General features: G+C 47.2%; 1 protein-coding gene across 1 annotated transcript in view; it reads right to left on the bottom strand.

Moving 5' to 3' along the window:
* Nucleotides 1-264: 264 nt before the first annotated feature.
* The window catches only part of LOC106737019 (melanotransferrin-like), a 34,698-nt gene continuing 21,770 nt past the window's right edge, over nucleotides 265-13,192 (bottom strand). The window contains exons 11-17 of the mRNA XM_014595680.3: nucleotides 11,393-11,489; nucleotides 9,729-9,923; nucleotides 8,135-8,291; nucleotides 5,337-5,404; nucleotides 5,053-5,240; nucleotides 3,792-3,990; nucleotides 265-1,292 (exon numbers count right to left, since the gene is read on the bottom strand). Coding sequence (XP_014451166.1) covers nucleotides 1,222-1,292; nucleotides 3,792-3,990; nucleotides 5,053-5,240; nucleotides 5,337-5,404; nucleotides 8,135-8,291; nucleotides 9,729-9,923; nucleotides 11,393-11,489 — 975 coding nt within the window. The 3' untranslated portion in view covers nucleotides 265-1,221. The remainder of the gene's footprint in view (nucleotides 1,293-3,791; nucleotides 3,991-5,052; nucleotides 5,241-5,336; nucleotides 5,405-8,134; nucleotides 8,292-9,728; nucleotides 9,924-11,392; nucleotides 11,490-13,192) is intronic.

Raw genomic sequence — 13,192 nt, 5'->3', positions numbered from 1 at the left:
ATCAACTCTTCCATTATCAGTGTAAGACTGAGACCTATAGTTACTTGAATTACCTGACTTGTTCTTTTCAAATACTGTCAACATTAGCGCTCTTCTATTTTTTTGGAATTTCTCTAGTATTCCAAGATTTAGGGAAAAATAGCATCGGTCACCTCTTTTAAGACTCAGGGTACAAACTATCTTGGCTTAGACATGTGTATCCCTAGTAGACATACAACATCCTCCTTATATATTTTATCATTTTCATTCAATACAAGCACTTCATCCTGGTCATGTTTTCCCTTTATTGTTAACAATTTTACCATCTCCATCTAGTGACTGACACAGCACAGCCCTAGAAAACTAACCGAAGGTGCCAGGAGCTATAAAGATGACAACAAAAAGACAGCAGTAGTCTGGAACCACAGTATTGTCCAGCCAGCAATAAGTAAGGCTGGGGACACACTGGTCCTAGCAAGTCAGTGGGGCTAGTGCTGGCAAGACTGCAGTGACTTCTCAGTACACTGCCACATATTTCGCAGAGGAAATGCTTCCACAGGTAAATGTGGAGCAGAGAGAAGGAAAATCTTCCTAGAGAAAGAAAGTAAAGATAGGAAGGCAGCTTTCTCCTATTCTGGAAAGATCTAACCTGCAATTTAGTTCTTCAAGAAACTGCACAGGGTTTATTCATAGGCAGGAGTTATCGCCTGTTCAAGGAACACCTTGCTCTGAATGAATAGAAAAACACCATCAGGTCTCTGGGATAGACCTTTACCCCCCTTCCAGTAGAGAAAAGGTCCTGTACAATTTGTAAAGGTTTGGATTAAGGCCTGAGCATGCATTTGACAGAAATTATTCACAACTGTGGGCATCAGAGAAGCCTCAGGACCTGTTTTAGGACCACGCAACAACAGGATTGTATGTATGCTCCCTTTGCCTGTGGCACTAGTACCAGGCAGGGGAAAAATCAAAGCAAAAGGAAAGTATAAAAAGGCACAGAAGCACATGTGGGGAGGTGGGGAGAAACCAAGCTGCAACTTTCTTCCCCAACCCCTTCCAGGATTTTCCATTTTCTTTATGGATGTATCAGATCACCAGGAAGAGGCCTGAAAAACATAGCTGCTCCCCACATGCTTCTCTCCTGTGTTTAGCAAGGCTCATTTAAGTCTTTTAAACTGTTTTTTTACCATTAGTTTGTTTTAGTTTGTTGAGTGTCTGTTGATCCAAGGAACAGCTTCGAGATCATGAGGAGCAGACTCCGAGTAGGAGGGCACTGGCCGCCAGCAGCACAACACTGGTCACAGGTATTGCAGCTACAAATAAAAACACGAATCAAACAGAAATCAGGCTAGTGAATGTCCTCAGCTCTAGATGTAGCATTTAGCCCGCAGAGGCACTGCCATGCCATGCCAGAGCATTCTAGGCTAGGAACGGACGCTGAATTTGTCCCTGGATAACTTATGCCTGTGTTTGTCCCAGAACAAAAATATCCCAGGATTGACATGCACACACACCATCCTTCTAGTCAGGGTTTAGTGAGACATTTAATGCACTGCTGCTTTTCTCCCACTGATTCAATGATGCAGTCATAGGATAACTGGACAGACATCCTTTGCAATATCCCAGGATAAACTATTACTAACTCTTACCCAACAAACACTGTTAGGATTTATCCTAGGGCAACAGACATGGTTAGCGGTACAACTACACTTTGTCCTAGGATAAAATGCAATGCCCGTTTGTAGCCCTAAAGACAGAAGATTATTCTAGAGCTAAATTATTCTAGTCAGATCTTGATGGAAACTACACCAAACTGAACATCACAAGGAAAGGATGATAGTGATACTTCTCCCTTCAACGGCAACTGTCAACATCTGTTTGCAGATCAGGATGTCAACATTCAAATATAAATTCATGCACTTGGTTCATTTCCCTCCTTGCTCTTTCATAGAATTTTTTCATAGACACTAGGGCTGGAAGGGACCTCGGAAGATCATCGAGTCCAGCCCCCCGCCCAAAGGGCAGGAAGTCAGCTGGGGTCATAGGATCCCAGCAAGATAAGCATCCAGTTTCATCTTGAAGGTGTTCAATGAAGGCGCTTGAACCACCTCCGGTGGCAGGCTGTTCCAGACCTTGGGGGCTCGGACAGTAAAGAAATTCTTCCTTATGTCCAGCCTGAAACGGTCTTGTAGTAGTTTGTGACCATTCGTCCTCGTCATCCCTTGGGGCGCTCTGGTGAACAAACATTCCCCCAGATACTGGTGGTCACCCCTGATAAACTTGTAGGTGGCCACCAGATCACCCCTGAGCCTGCGCTTTTCCAGGCTAAAGAGCCCCAGGGCTCTCAGCCTGTCATCGTAGGGTCTGTTTCTCTGACCTCTGATCATGCGCGTGGCTCTTCTCTGCACTCTCTCAAGCTTCTCCATATCCTTTTTGAATTGTGGAGCCCAAAACTGGATGCAGTACTCCAGCTGCGGCCTCACCAAGGCCGAGTACAGGGGGAGAATGACATCCCGGGATTTGCTTGAGAAGCATCTATGGATGCAAGCCAGCGTTTTGGTTGCTTTACTAGCCGCAGCATCGCATTGCAGGCTCATGTTCATCTTGTGGTCAATGATGACCCCCAAGTCTCTTTCTTCCATAGTGCTAATCAACATAGCACTGCCGAGCCTATAAGGATGCTGCGGGTTTTTCTTCCCCAAGGTGGAGAACCTTGCATTTATCGGCGTTGAACACCATCAGATTCTCGTCCGCCCACTTGCTGAGCCTGTCCAGGTCAGCCTGGATCACCCGCCTGTCTTCTGGTGTGGATGCTTTGCCCCAAAGTTTGGTGTCATCGGCGAACTTGGCCAGTCCGCTTCTGACTCCAGTGTCCACATCATTAATGAAGATGTTGAACAGTATGGGTCCAAGGACAGAGCCCTGGGGGACCCCACTGGTCACAGGACACCACGATGAGTGACTTCCATCAATTACTACCCTCTGGGTCCGACCCCGGAGCCAATTTTCCAGCCAGTGGATCGTGGAGGACCCAAGGTGACAATTGGCCAGGTTCTCCAAGAGACGATCATGGGACACCAGATCGAAGGCTTTTCTGAAGTCAAGATATATGACATCAATCTCATCTCCCTTGTCCAGGTGATAAGACTCTTAAGACTACTTTCCCGACAGAACAAAACCCCCTCAGGTTCTCTGGCTTTCTTCTATTCCCAGTGAGCACTGAAATCCTCTAACTCCCTTCCAGGGGACAGAGAACTTCCCTGGATTTCTCTCGCAGCCACCAGCAGCTGCAGAATACAAAATGCTGTGCCCTAACCTCCACTCCCTATTTGGCCCACAGCCTATGCTCCCTGATGATTGCTGGCCTGAGGCAGAGATTGGGAACTACAGCAAGGGGAGACAGGAAGAGCAGGAATAGAGACAATTGGAGTGGGAGCATCCCCAGTAGGGCACCAGATTGGAATCACTAAGCAAGGGTCAGGATGCTCGGCTTCCCAAGGTACAGAAGTAGGGGGTGTGTCTATACCACTTCTGCCTCAGCTGGGTCTCTCTCTGCAGCTCACTGGAGGGCAGCAGACAGGAGGCCTCAGGGCAGGTCCACTCTCTAATTTTTGACTTTGTGCAGAGTGGGAGCAGATGGGCAGGGATGCACTTCTTGGAAATGCTCTAAAGAGCACTGCAGTAGCAGTACTGACCGTGTCCACATCGTAGCACAGAGGAACTGTCCACCCCAACAGCATCAGCAAGCATCTTACAGCACAAATTAAAGAGGAAGAGAGAAAGTCATCATCACTACTACTATGCAGCCATACCTTCTGCAGAACACTGGAGTGACTGCATCCCTTCCAAGGCCTCTATATATTCCTTCCCCAGCCATTCTCTATATGTCCTTTTCTCTCTTACTGGCACAGTCTTAACAGCAGAATCCTTAAAGAGCAAGTCTGTTCCTGAGAAATCCACGGAATCAAACATTTTGAATCCATTTCCATTGCTGTCATTTCCAAAGAAATCCTGAAAGCAATTCAGAGGTTTCACTGTTACCAGGTTGAGTTATAAATCCCATGCTATATTCATTTTTAGAAGCATTTATAAGACAACTGGAATCAACTCTCTCCATGGCTCAGCTCACAAACAATTCCAGGAGCTCCCACTTCAGTCCAATAGCCCTTTATATGTTTATAAATGTTTCAGATCAACTTGGTGATGCTCAGTGCTACCTAATGGCAGTTAAGAGTGTCCTATTAGAGACGAAATGTGCTTCAGTCTCCAAGCCTAATCAAGTCTCAGCCTATGTGGTAAGGCTCCCAATACTGGGGGCAATTGGCAACACAGGGGCACTTTCTGCAACTGTAACGTGCTTGAAACTCCCATTGTAGCTTTTCTCATCCTCCATCCAGCTACACAATTGTAATGCTTACAGCTACCAGTGGTATAAATCTAGAGTAACAGTATTCGTGCAATTGCAACCTGTAACACATTTTGAATCAAATGCTTTTCTAAATGTTAAATCTAATATTAACATCTTTAGGGACCACTGGATTACATAGCTCCCCTGAGCACCCCTGCTCACTACGCAGTCCTAGTGTACCCGAGGGCACGCTCTGAGGGATCCAGTAGGAAGAAAAAAAGAAAAACAATCCATAGTTATGATATAACACCTACATGTAAAGAAACCAAATCCAGGCTGCAAAGGCCCCTAGCCCCACCTTCCCACTGCTCTCCCCTCTGTCCCACTCCCTGCTCTCCCATCCCTCACGCTGCCCAACACCACTTTGCCTCCTCTTGCGCTCAGGGGAAACGCTTAAGGACAGGCAGCAGCCAGGGCACAGCGGCCCCTTACAGACTAACTCGTTCAGTCTCCCTGCTCCCTGTGTGTTCACATATCTAAGAAACTCCCTGGAAGATGCAGCACTGCAGCTGCATGTATTTGTTTCATATTTTAAAAGTATGTGGTGCAGGAGCTTAGGTTCTGGGAAAGTTGCCAGAGCAAAAATTTGGATGCCCCCGCTTGCACTGGTTTGAGAACAAACTCTTTTTGATTTACTAAACAGCATCTAACCTCCCCTATTGTACCTGAGCTTTGTCCAAGAGTCCATATACAGCAAAAATGTTGGTGTCTGGATGGACCATGACAGCCTGAGCAGGCACCTGCCCCAAATGACACTGGGCATACTGAGTGACTTCTGCACGGGCTCCATTTGGACACAGTAACTGGAAATTACTGGATTTCAGGTGAAGGGCCCAGGGATCATGACTCTTACCTGAAAGAAGAAAATAGCAGTCATGATTCACAGAATTATTTAGAATAAAGGACATGACAAAGGATGAATATTGAAGGTGTCTGTAAAACTAAATACCATCTGTGTTCTCAAAAACAGTTGAGTGCTTGACAAAGGCCACATCCCCAGAATCCTCCACCAGGCACCTTTAAAAGACCAGAGAGGTAAAATTCAGTGCAACATATCATTATTTGTATCACACTGTCATAAACGCTTTGAGAGATTGGGGCCTAATTCTTCACACCTTACTCTGCCAAGTAGCTCCCTGACTTCACTACTTGCTTAGGAGTGAGGGCCTAAGCTAAGAAACAACAACAGAGACACAAATGAAGAGGTGCAGGCAGGGGAGGGAAGCATTCATTTTCGCCAGATATTAGAAAAGGCATTAAAAAAAAGTCAGGAAGTTCCAAGAGCCCAAAACAGGAGTTCGAGAAGGGAAGGCTCTCATACAAAACGGTGTGAAGGATGACACCGAGAGGGGCCAGCATTAGGTGAGCAGAGGTGAGGCGGAGGGTGCATTTACACTAACAACTGTTTGACTCACTCTCTGAAATGACCTAAGCAAGTTAAATTTCACTGGGATTTTTTTGGTTCAATTAATCACATTTTTCAGAGAACACCCCCCCCCCCCCCCAAGAGCCTGCCACGTTGTTCATCTGTGTGCACATAGATTCATAGATTTTAGGGTCGGAAGGGACCTATTAACCCCCACCCATGTACATATAATTTCTAGAACTCCATTTTGGTGCTAAGGTGCTGGACCAACCACCTCAAACTGGTGGTGTGCATAGGGGCAGGGTGCGGGGGGCTGTCATTCCAGGTTAACCTAATCCAATCTCACTTGGTTTGGGATCAGACACGAGTCTCCAGTTCCCAGCAGGGAGAGGCCAGCAAAGAACGGCCCTTCGTGGCCTGGCAGAGGCCAAGAGCGTGACCAGCACCCTGTGCCAAGGTGCAGCCTGTGCAGTCCCCCTTCGGTCCAGGCACTCTCCCGTCTCCCCTGTCAGCCCCTGGCTGCTCCCTCAGTGTCTGTGTTGCTGGGCCAGGACCTGGACCCTCGCGGTGAGGGACACCAGAGGTCTTCTAGCCACCTTCCTCCCCCGCTCGCTGCCTGCCTCCCCCCGTTCCCTGCTGAGCTTCCCCAGCCCAGGCCTCTCTCCTCATGCAGCCCTGCTCTCCTCCTGTCAAGCCTGCTCCCTCAGTGCTGGCTCTGCCCTGGGCCAACTCCCTCTCTGCACTCGAGGTTGGGCCCTCTGTAGCAGGGGCTCCTCTCCCTCCCCTGCTGGAGCTGCCCCCCTTCTCCTGCTCTCATACCGCTTTCAGCTGGGCCTTCCCGTCTGAGCCATCCTTCTGAATGGCATTCAACAGGAACACTGCGTGCAAGACATGGGAAATGGTAGTAACACTCTCCTTAGCAGTGGGTAGCATCTAGTTTAAGCACCACATTTTAAGAGGGATATAGATAAATTGGAGAGGGTCCTGAGTTGAGTAACAAAAATGATAGAGATATTGCAAGCAAGCTACATGAGGAAAGCTGAAGGAATAGGGTATGCTTAGGTTGAAGGGAAAAAAAATGAAGGGAAGAGATGACAGCAGTTTTCTAGTATTTGAAAGGCTCCCACAAAAACAGAGGAAAAAAGTGTTCCTCCCTTGCCATAGAGGCCAGGACAAGGGGCAATAGGTTTAAACAGCAGCGGAGCAGATTTGGCTCAAATCTCTGGAAAAAGTTCCTAACTGTAAGAACAGTAAGAGAACAGGACAAGCTGCCCACAGAAGTTGTGGAGTTTCCTTCGCTGGGCTTTCCTGTCTAGGATGGAGGAGGTTTGTCTCGAATGGATGACAAATGGCAAATCCAGAATTAGTGCAACGGTTGGACTAGGGTTCCCTGCTCCTTTCTGGGGATGAGCAGCAGCAAGACATTGCTTACTGACTGTCCAAGCCCCACCAGAGAAATCTAGAAACAGAAAAAAAAGACTGGGGGCAGCTTTTGTAAATGGGGAGGATTATTAGAGCCAGATGCTGTATGTGTCCTCTGGCCAGCTCCGGGACAGTCAGCTGCCACCAGGCGCCGCGCAAGTATCTACGTTGTTGTGGCTATTGCGGGCTGGGGAAGGAGGCTGCTCTATGAGCCGGCAGTTTTCATTTGTGTTGGGACAGCGCAGCAGAGAGGGATGGAAAAATCTGCTCTAGGGATGTCCGACCTGGGGCCCACAGGAGGGAGGTTCAGCAAAGGATTAGTGCTGCCCTGAAAGGGGCAGCCGGGATGGGTCAGTCTATTGGGATTCAGTCCATTTAAACTGAGTCCGTATGTGTAGATGTAAACTTAAGCAAGAGGAAACTGGGAGGGATGCTGCAGCTGCTGCAGGAAGTGTAAGTACAGAGCCCTATTGGGGTCCGCTCCTGGTATTACCCTGATACTGAAGGAGGCTGCTTCAATAAAAGCATTGTTCTGGTCAGGGAAACATCAGGTCTGAGCATTACATTTGTCTCTTCTAGAGCACTGCACGTAGACCAGGGAGGTGGTTTAGAGTTTGGAAACTTCTCAACCAGCCTGGAGCCTCACGCCCCTTTTCCCCACAACGGCACGGGAACGGACAAAGGCATTTTCCAATGAGCTACGGCGTGCACACACCCTGGTAAAAGCCTGAGATACCGGGGGAGGCAAGACAAGGGGGAGGATGCTACGTGAGGCAGAGCCTTTTAGCACATTATCGTTGCTGGAAGAGGTTTCAGGACAACTGCCATGTTAAGGTTCCTGACAAGCACTGGGAGCCCCCCCCCACCCCCGCAGCAACCAATACATTTTGTTATTTGATATTGCAGAATAATTCCTCACCTTCTTCTGGATAGTAACAGTGACTACATTCATTCATTACCTGAAGGCTCCACTGTAGCTATAATACCGTTCCTGGCTAGTCGCAGCACACTTGTTGTTGCCATTGCCATCTCCAATGCAGAGCTCACACAGTTTTGATGGATAATTGTCCCTATTAGCTGAAGGCACACAGCTAGCGGAGAAAAAGTCACTCACAGCTAGGAAGGGAAAGACAGAGGTGAGAATGAGCTTTTCACAACAAAGCAAGGTTACAGTGTTATTAAATTACTTGCCAGTGCAAGTCTCAGGAAGATGCCACACAAGCTTAGCAGGAGTGACGGGTTACAGCTGCTGAAGCAACTTCAAAATGCTGTTTATGTGGTTAACTAAGGAAACTGCCCAGCGCTCTGGAGTGATAGCAAAGGCAAAGAAGTCGGCAGTAAGTCCCTTGCACCCAGTCCCTTTGCTTTTCCATTAAACCATAACATCTCTAAATGTAGTTTAAAATAGACACCATTGCATTGAATTTTATTTCCTGCAATGACATTTCAAAGCAGGAAGTCACTAACGTACTCGTTTATAGGCAGTAACTAGTGTTTCCCATCCGGGCAGTCCTCAGACTTACGACATAACTGGTACCTGAAAGCGCATCTTAAGTCGAAACGTTGTAACTTGGAACCGATTTGCCCATAGGAAACAATGTTATAAATGGGGGATTGGTTCCTGAACCAAGGCCCAAATACCCTGTTTTCACCAAAAATAACCCAAAATTTTGTACTCAACCAATTATAGATGAGTAATATAGCTACATTAATGTGTTTATATTGTAAATAGCAATCGTATTGATTTGGAAGGGCTTCTTTGAGGTGACTTTGCTGGACTTTTTGAAGGGATCTCGGCTGGAGTCTTCTCAGGAGTCCCGGCTGCAGGTTTTTCTGGAGTCTTGTCTGCTCTTAAAGAAAGCATCCAAGGAAGCCTGGACAGACTCCAGGGAGATGGGCAATGCAGTAAACTTGTTTGCTGGTGTGGCATGATGTCAGATCAAGCATCGTAAAGTCAAAACAGGGTGTCAGTTTATAAATGTTGTAAGCGAGAAACATTGCAACTCGAAACGTTTTAAGTTGAGGATTGCCTGTACAGCAAAGGTTACAAGGGAGAGCCAATCACTAACATTTGACCCAAGCTTTTACAATATCCTGACATACAGATAAGTGATGAGATAAGCTGATTAGACAGACAGGATTGATTTTCCAAGGTTGTAACAGAGGCCTGCTCCTGCAACCTTTGCTCACATATGCTCCTACACCGACCTCAGTTATCCCTAGAGGGACACAGTGAGGCAGAGTCCGTGACACTCCTGGTATATGGATAACTTGCAGGAGACTAAGGGTTGAAGGACTGAGCCTATAAAGTTTTTGCAGAAATTGCGGTGAAAGATTTCTCCACCTACAAGACGTATTCTAAAGATGCACATCACTCCCATTAGCCTGGCCAGGCACAGCAGATCTAGCGCCTGAGGCATTAAGATGAAAACGTACTAGAGCTTTCCCAGTGTGAAACGTGGACCAGCAGACCACCAGGCTATGGAATTTCTCTTTGGAATGTTTTCCCAGTGACCAACATGCATGTTTTGTCTGTGGCGTGTTCCCACTTACCTTGAGGAAGGTTACAGTCCTTGGGCTTAATAAAGCCCCTTTTAATAAGCAGGCCAATGGGAATGCTCCATCCAGCAGTTCTCCCATACCCCGTGTGACAGGACTTTTTCCCGTTCAGGTCACTGAAGGCGAAGGCGCTGGAAGCGTTCCGTTTCACTAGCGCCACAGCGTAGTACGCGCTGCTGCTGTCGTCAGCTTGCGGAAACAAAAAGACACATTACCTCTTCCTGAACGTCTCAGTGACAGCCTGCGCGTGCATCGTCTCATTTGGTGCTGCTGACTTGCTAACACGCTCTGCATGAAGGAGACTGCACCAGCAATTGCAGTCCTCTTCCCATTACAGTACACGGGTCTCTTTAATCTGGGTTACAATGAGATGTGGCATTCATACGCAGCCTTTCACTGACAGAGATGTTTTTATTGCTCTCTCAATCTGGAGAGATTTTTTTTAATGTCATTAAACTATACCTATTAAAATCTGGTTCAATTCCCTGCTTCCTTTTTCCCCTCACTTTTACAAAACTATATTTGGGTCCAAAACTACTTGCCAAACTGCCTTAGAAAGCATGTTGTTTACAAATAAAATCTGCAGGTGGGGGTGTGGGACTCTCTACAGATTATGCAGATAGCTAGTCCCAGACAGCAGCTCATTTCTGCAGCTTCTGAACCCTTTCCAGCCCACCAAGATCTTTGTAAAATCCATTATAAGAGCATAAGAACTGCCATGTCCTGGGTCAGACCATGGGTTCATCTTGCCCCGTATCCTGTCTCACGGAGGCAGAGCACAGATGCTGGAAGGGAGAGTGAACTGGCTCTGAGCAGGGTTTTTTTCCACTGCTCCTCTCCCCCTTGCCGCCTCCGGCACTGAAGGTCTAGGAAGCTCTGATTCAGAGGCTGCATCCCTAGCTCCCATGTGCTGTAGCTCCAAGAACGTGTCCAATCCTTTCTTCCAATCTGGCTAACCTGTCAGCTGCCACCACGTTCGTGTGGGGGCCACGAGTTCCACACCTTAGTTACAAGTTGGGCAACAAAGAACTTCCTTTTGCTAGTCTTAAACTTACTACCTACTGGTTTCATTTTGTGACCTCTTGTTCTTGTATTGAGAGAGAGTAAGTAATAAACCCCTGTTTTACTTTTTCTTCGCCGTTTAGTATTTTGTAAACCCTTATCATGTCCCCCCTCAAGCATCTCTTTTCTATATTAACATCATGACTTTACATCACAGTCCACAAACAGTCTCATATGCTCTGGTGTCCTTACTCCTACACTCTGTCTTTCTGCTTAGCATTCATCCACTACTGGGTAATGCCAGATTCCTGGAGTAGTACGAACCTCGTTGTGTGATAAGTGACAAGAGCACATCTTGTTTTGTGCTCGAGATAGAAAGGAGGTGAATACACGTGAGGTCCATACTGAGCATATGACACAGTCTTCCTTCTTCCCAGATTATTTCAGCCAACAAGCTCCACAGGGGGAGCCTGTTCTGTCCACACAGGCACTTCAGTTCAAGGGGGGGATTTGGGGATTAAAGGAACTAGTTAGCTTCCTTTTGAAAATAATTTCCAGGTGGGTCCAGTGACCACAGACTGTCTTGAGAGGTGTTTTGAAAACAGCCAAGGAGCAGGCAGCCTGGACAACAGAAGGCCTATGTTCCCTCTCCTTACCAGAGTAACTTTCCCCTGCAGCTGGCACCAGGCCATATGTCTTCCCAGCAGTATAAATATCAGCTCCACCCAGAGTTACAGCATCACTCTCCTTTTTCTGAAAATAAATACAACGCAGGAGTTGCATGAAAAAGAAAAAGTCCTTGACAAGGCGGGATCACGCATCCCACAGCTACGCTCAGGAGGCACAACATTAGCAGCTCCATAAAGTACATTGTGGCCTGTACAGCACACTTCCAGGCCCTACTCCATAGCAGTTATGCAGATAATCCCAAATTAATTTTCTAACACTTCACACCAATTAAGCACAGAATAAAACCCTTTACTCAGACAGGCCTCAGATGCTGAAATGCAGAAAGTGTCAACAGCAGTTGATTTAGTCCTTAAGACACAGGCTGGCTTTAAGATGCTTAACATCACCCAAGTTACTGGTGATACTGCAATGCCAGGGCATCTGACTACCCGGCAGCAAAAGCAAGCTGCGGTTCTTGCTAGACATGAGCTCTATCAACCTCTTGCCAAGGCCTCTTCACCTTCCTGCTGCTGCTAGCCACTCTCTCAAGCTAGAAGCAGCCTGGGGATGTAGAGCACGTGCCGGCGAAAGCAGCCCTGTATTCTGACCTGGGGTAGAGAAACCAAGAGGCCAGTGGGGAGGAAATGAGGCTCCCTTTCCACTTAGCAGGGAGCCAGGGACCGGTGAGTCATAGAAGACGTCTCATTCCCAAGTGGAACAGGACAGAGGTAGCCTCAGTACTCACCGCAGTTTTATTATTGACGTTTTGGAAAAGTTCCCCTACACTGGCAAACAACACAAAACTGACTCAAATCCAAGCCTGATCTGCTGCAGAGCTCAGAGAGGGAAATATTACTTCTTTACTAGTAAAATAGAGTCTGCCCCATGGATATTTTCATCCCCCTCTTTTTGTGTACAATTCAATAACATTCTTTCCCTTGCAGAGAACAGCTACAATTTGTGGATGGATAGAAGGAGGAAACCCATCTTTTTAAGTCACATCTGTATGTGACTAAATATATTGCCAAACAAAACGCACGTTCTAGTGCGAATGGAATAGCTAGATTTCAGTGGAGAAAGGCCCATAGGATTACAGAATATTTGAGAGACCTTGAGCCATTTAGCAATGTGCATCTGTCTGTCCCGCCCCGGTAGGAAAGGATCCAAGCCACGCACTCAAGTCTTGCCTGTGACTTTTAGGCTACGCACGTTGATTTGCTTGGAATTCTTCTTCAAGAAACCCATTCTGCACAATCTCAGAACAACAGCATGGCTCAGCCTGCACACCAGGGAGGCCTTGCTGCCTCCAGGCACAGTGGAGTGCACTACGACAATGCATTAGACAAAAGGTCTCAATCCTGAGCATGCTTCCTATAGCCCCAGGCACAGAAGTAGTGACTGGACTGCATCCAGGCCCCGCTGGCTTGGTAGCACTTGTAATGTGCAACTGCGTCCACTTACCAGAGACTGGTAACTACAGTGGGCTGCTTGTAACACTAGGTTTGCTGACTGCTAAGGGATTACGCCATCTATAAAGTACGACAGACAGCCCGGGGTCTTGTCGGTAACCTGCCTGCCATGGCAAGGGAAAATTGATAGCAAATCTTTTTAAAAAAAAAGCCTGGGTAAGCTGGAGATAGCCAGACAACATCTCGTCTGCAAAGGCCTGTGCAGTAAAGCATTTGAAAAGGCAGCTAGTAATTATTGTTACGGGACCTTCTTCCCTCTGTTATCTGCACCAATACCACAGTGAAGCAGCTGTGATCCTAACTCAGAAAACGGGAGTC

Source organism: Alligator mississippiensis, chromosome 7, assembly GCF_030867095.1.
Source record: "Alligator mississippiensis isolate rAllMis1 chromosome 7, rAllMis1, whole genome shotgun sequence".
NCBI classification, from domain to species: Eukaryota; Metazoa; Chordata; order Crocodylia; family Alligatoridae; genus Alligator; species Alligator mississippiensis.
The sequence above is the reverse complement of the archived record's forward strand: the minus strand, read 5'-3'. Positions and strand labels throughout refer to the sequence as shown.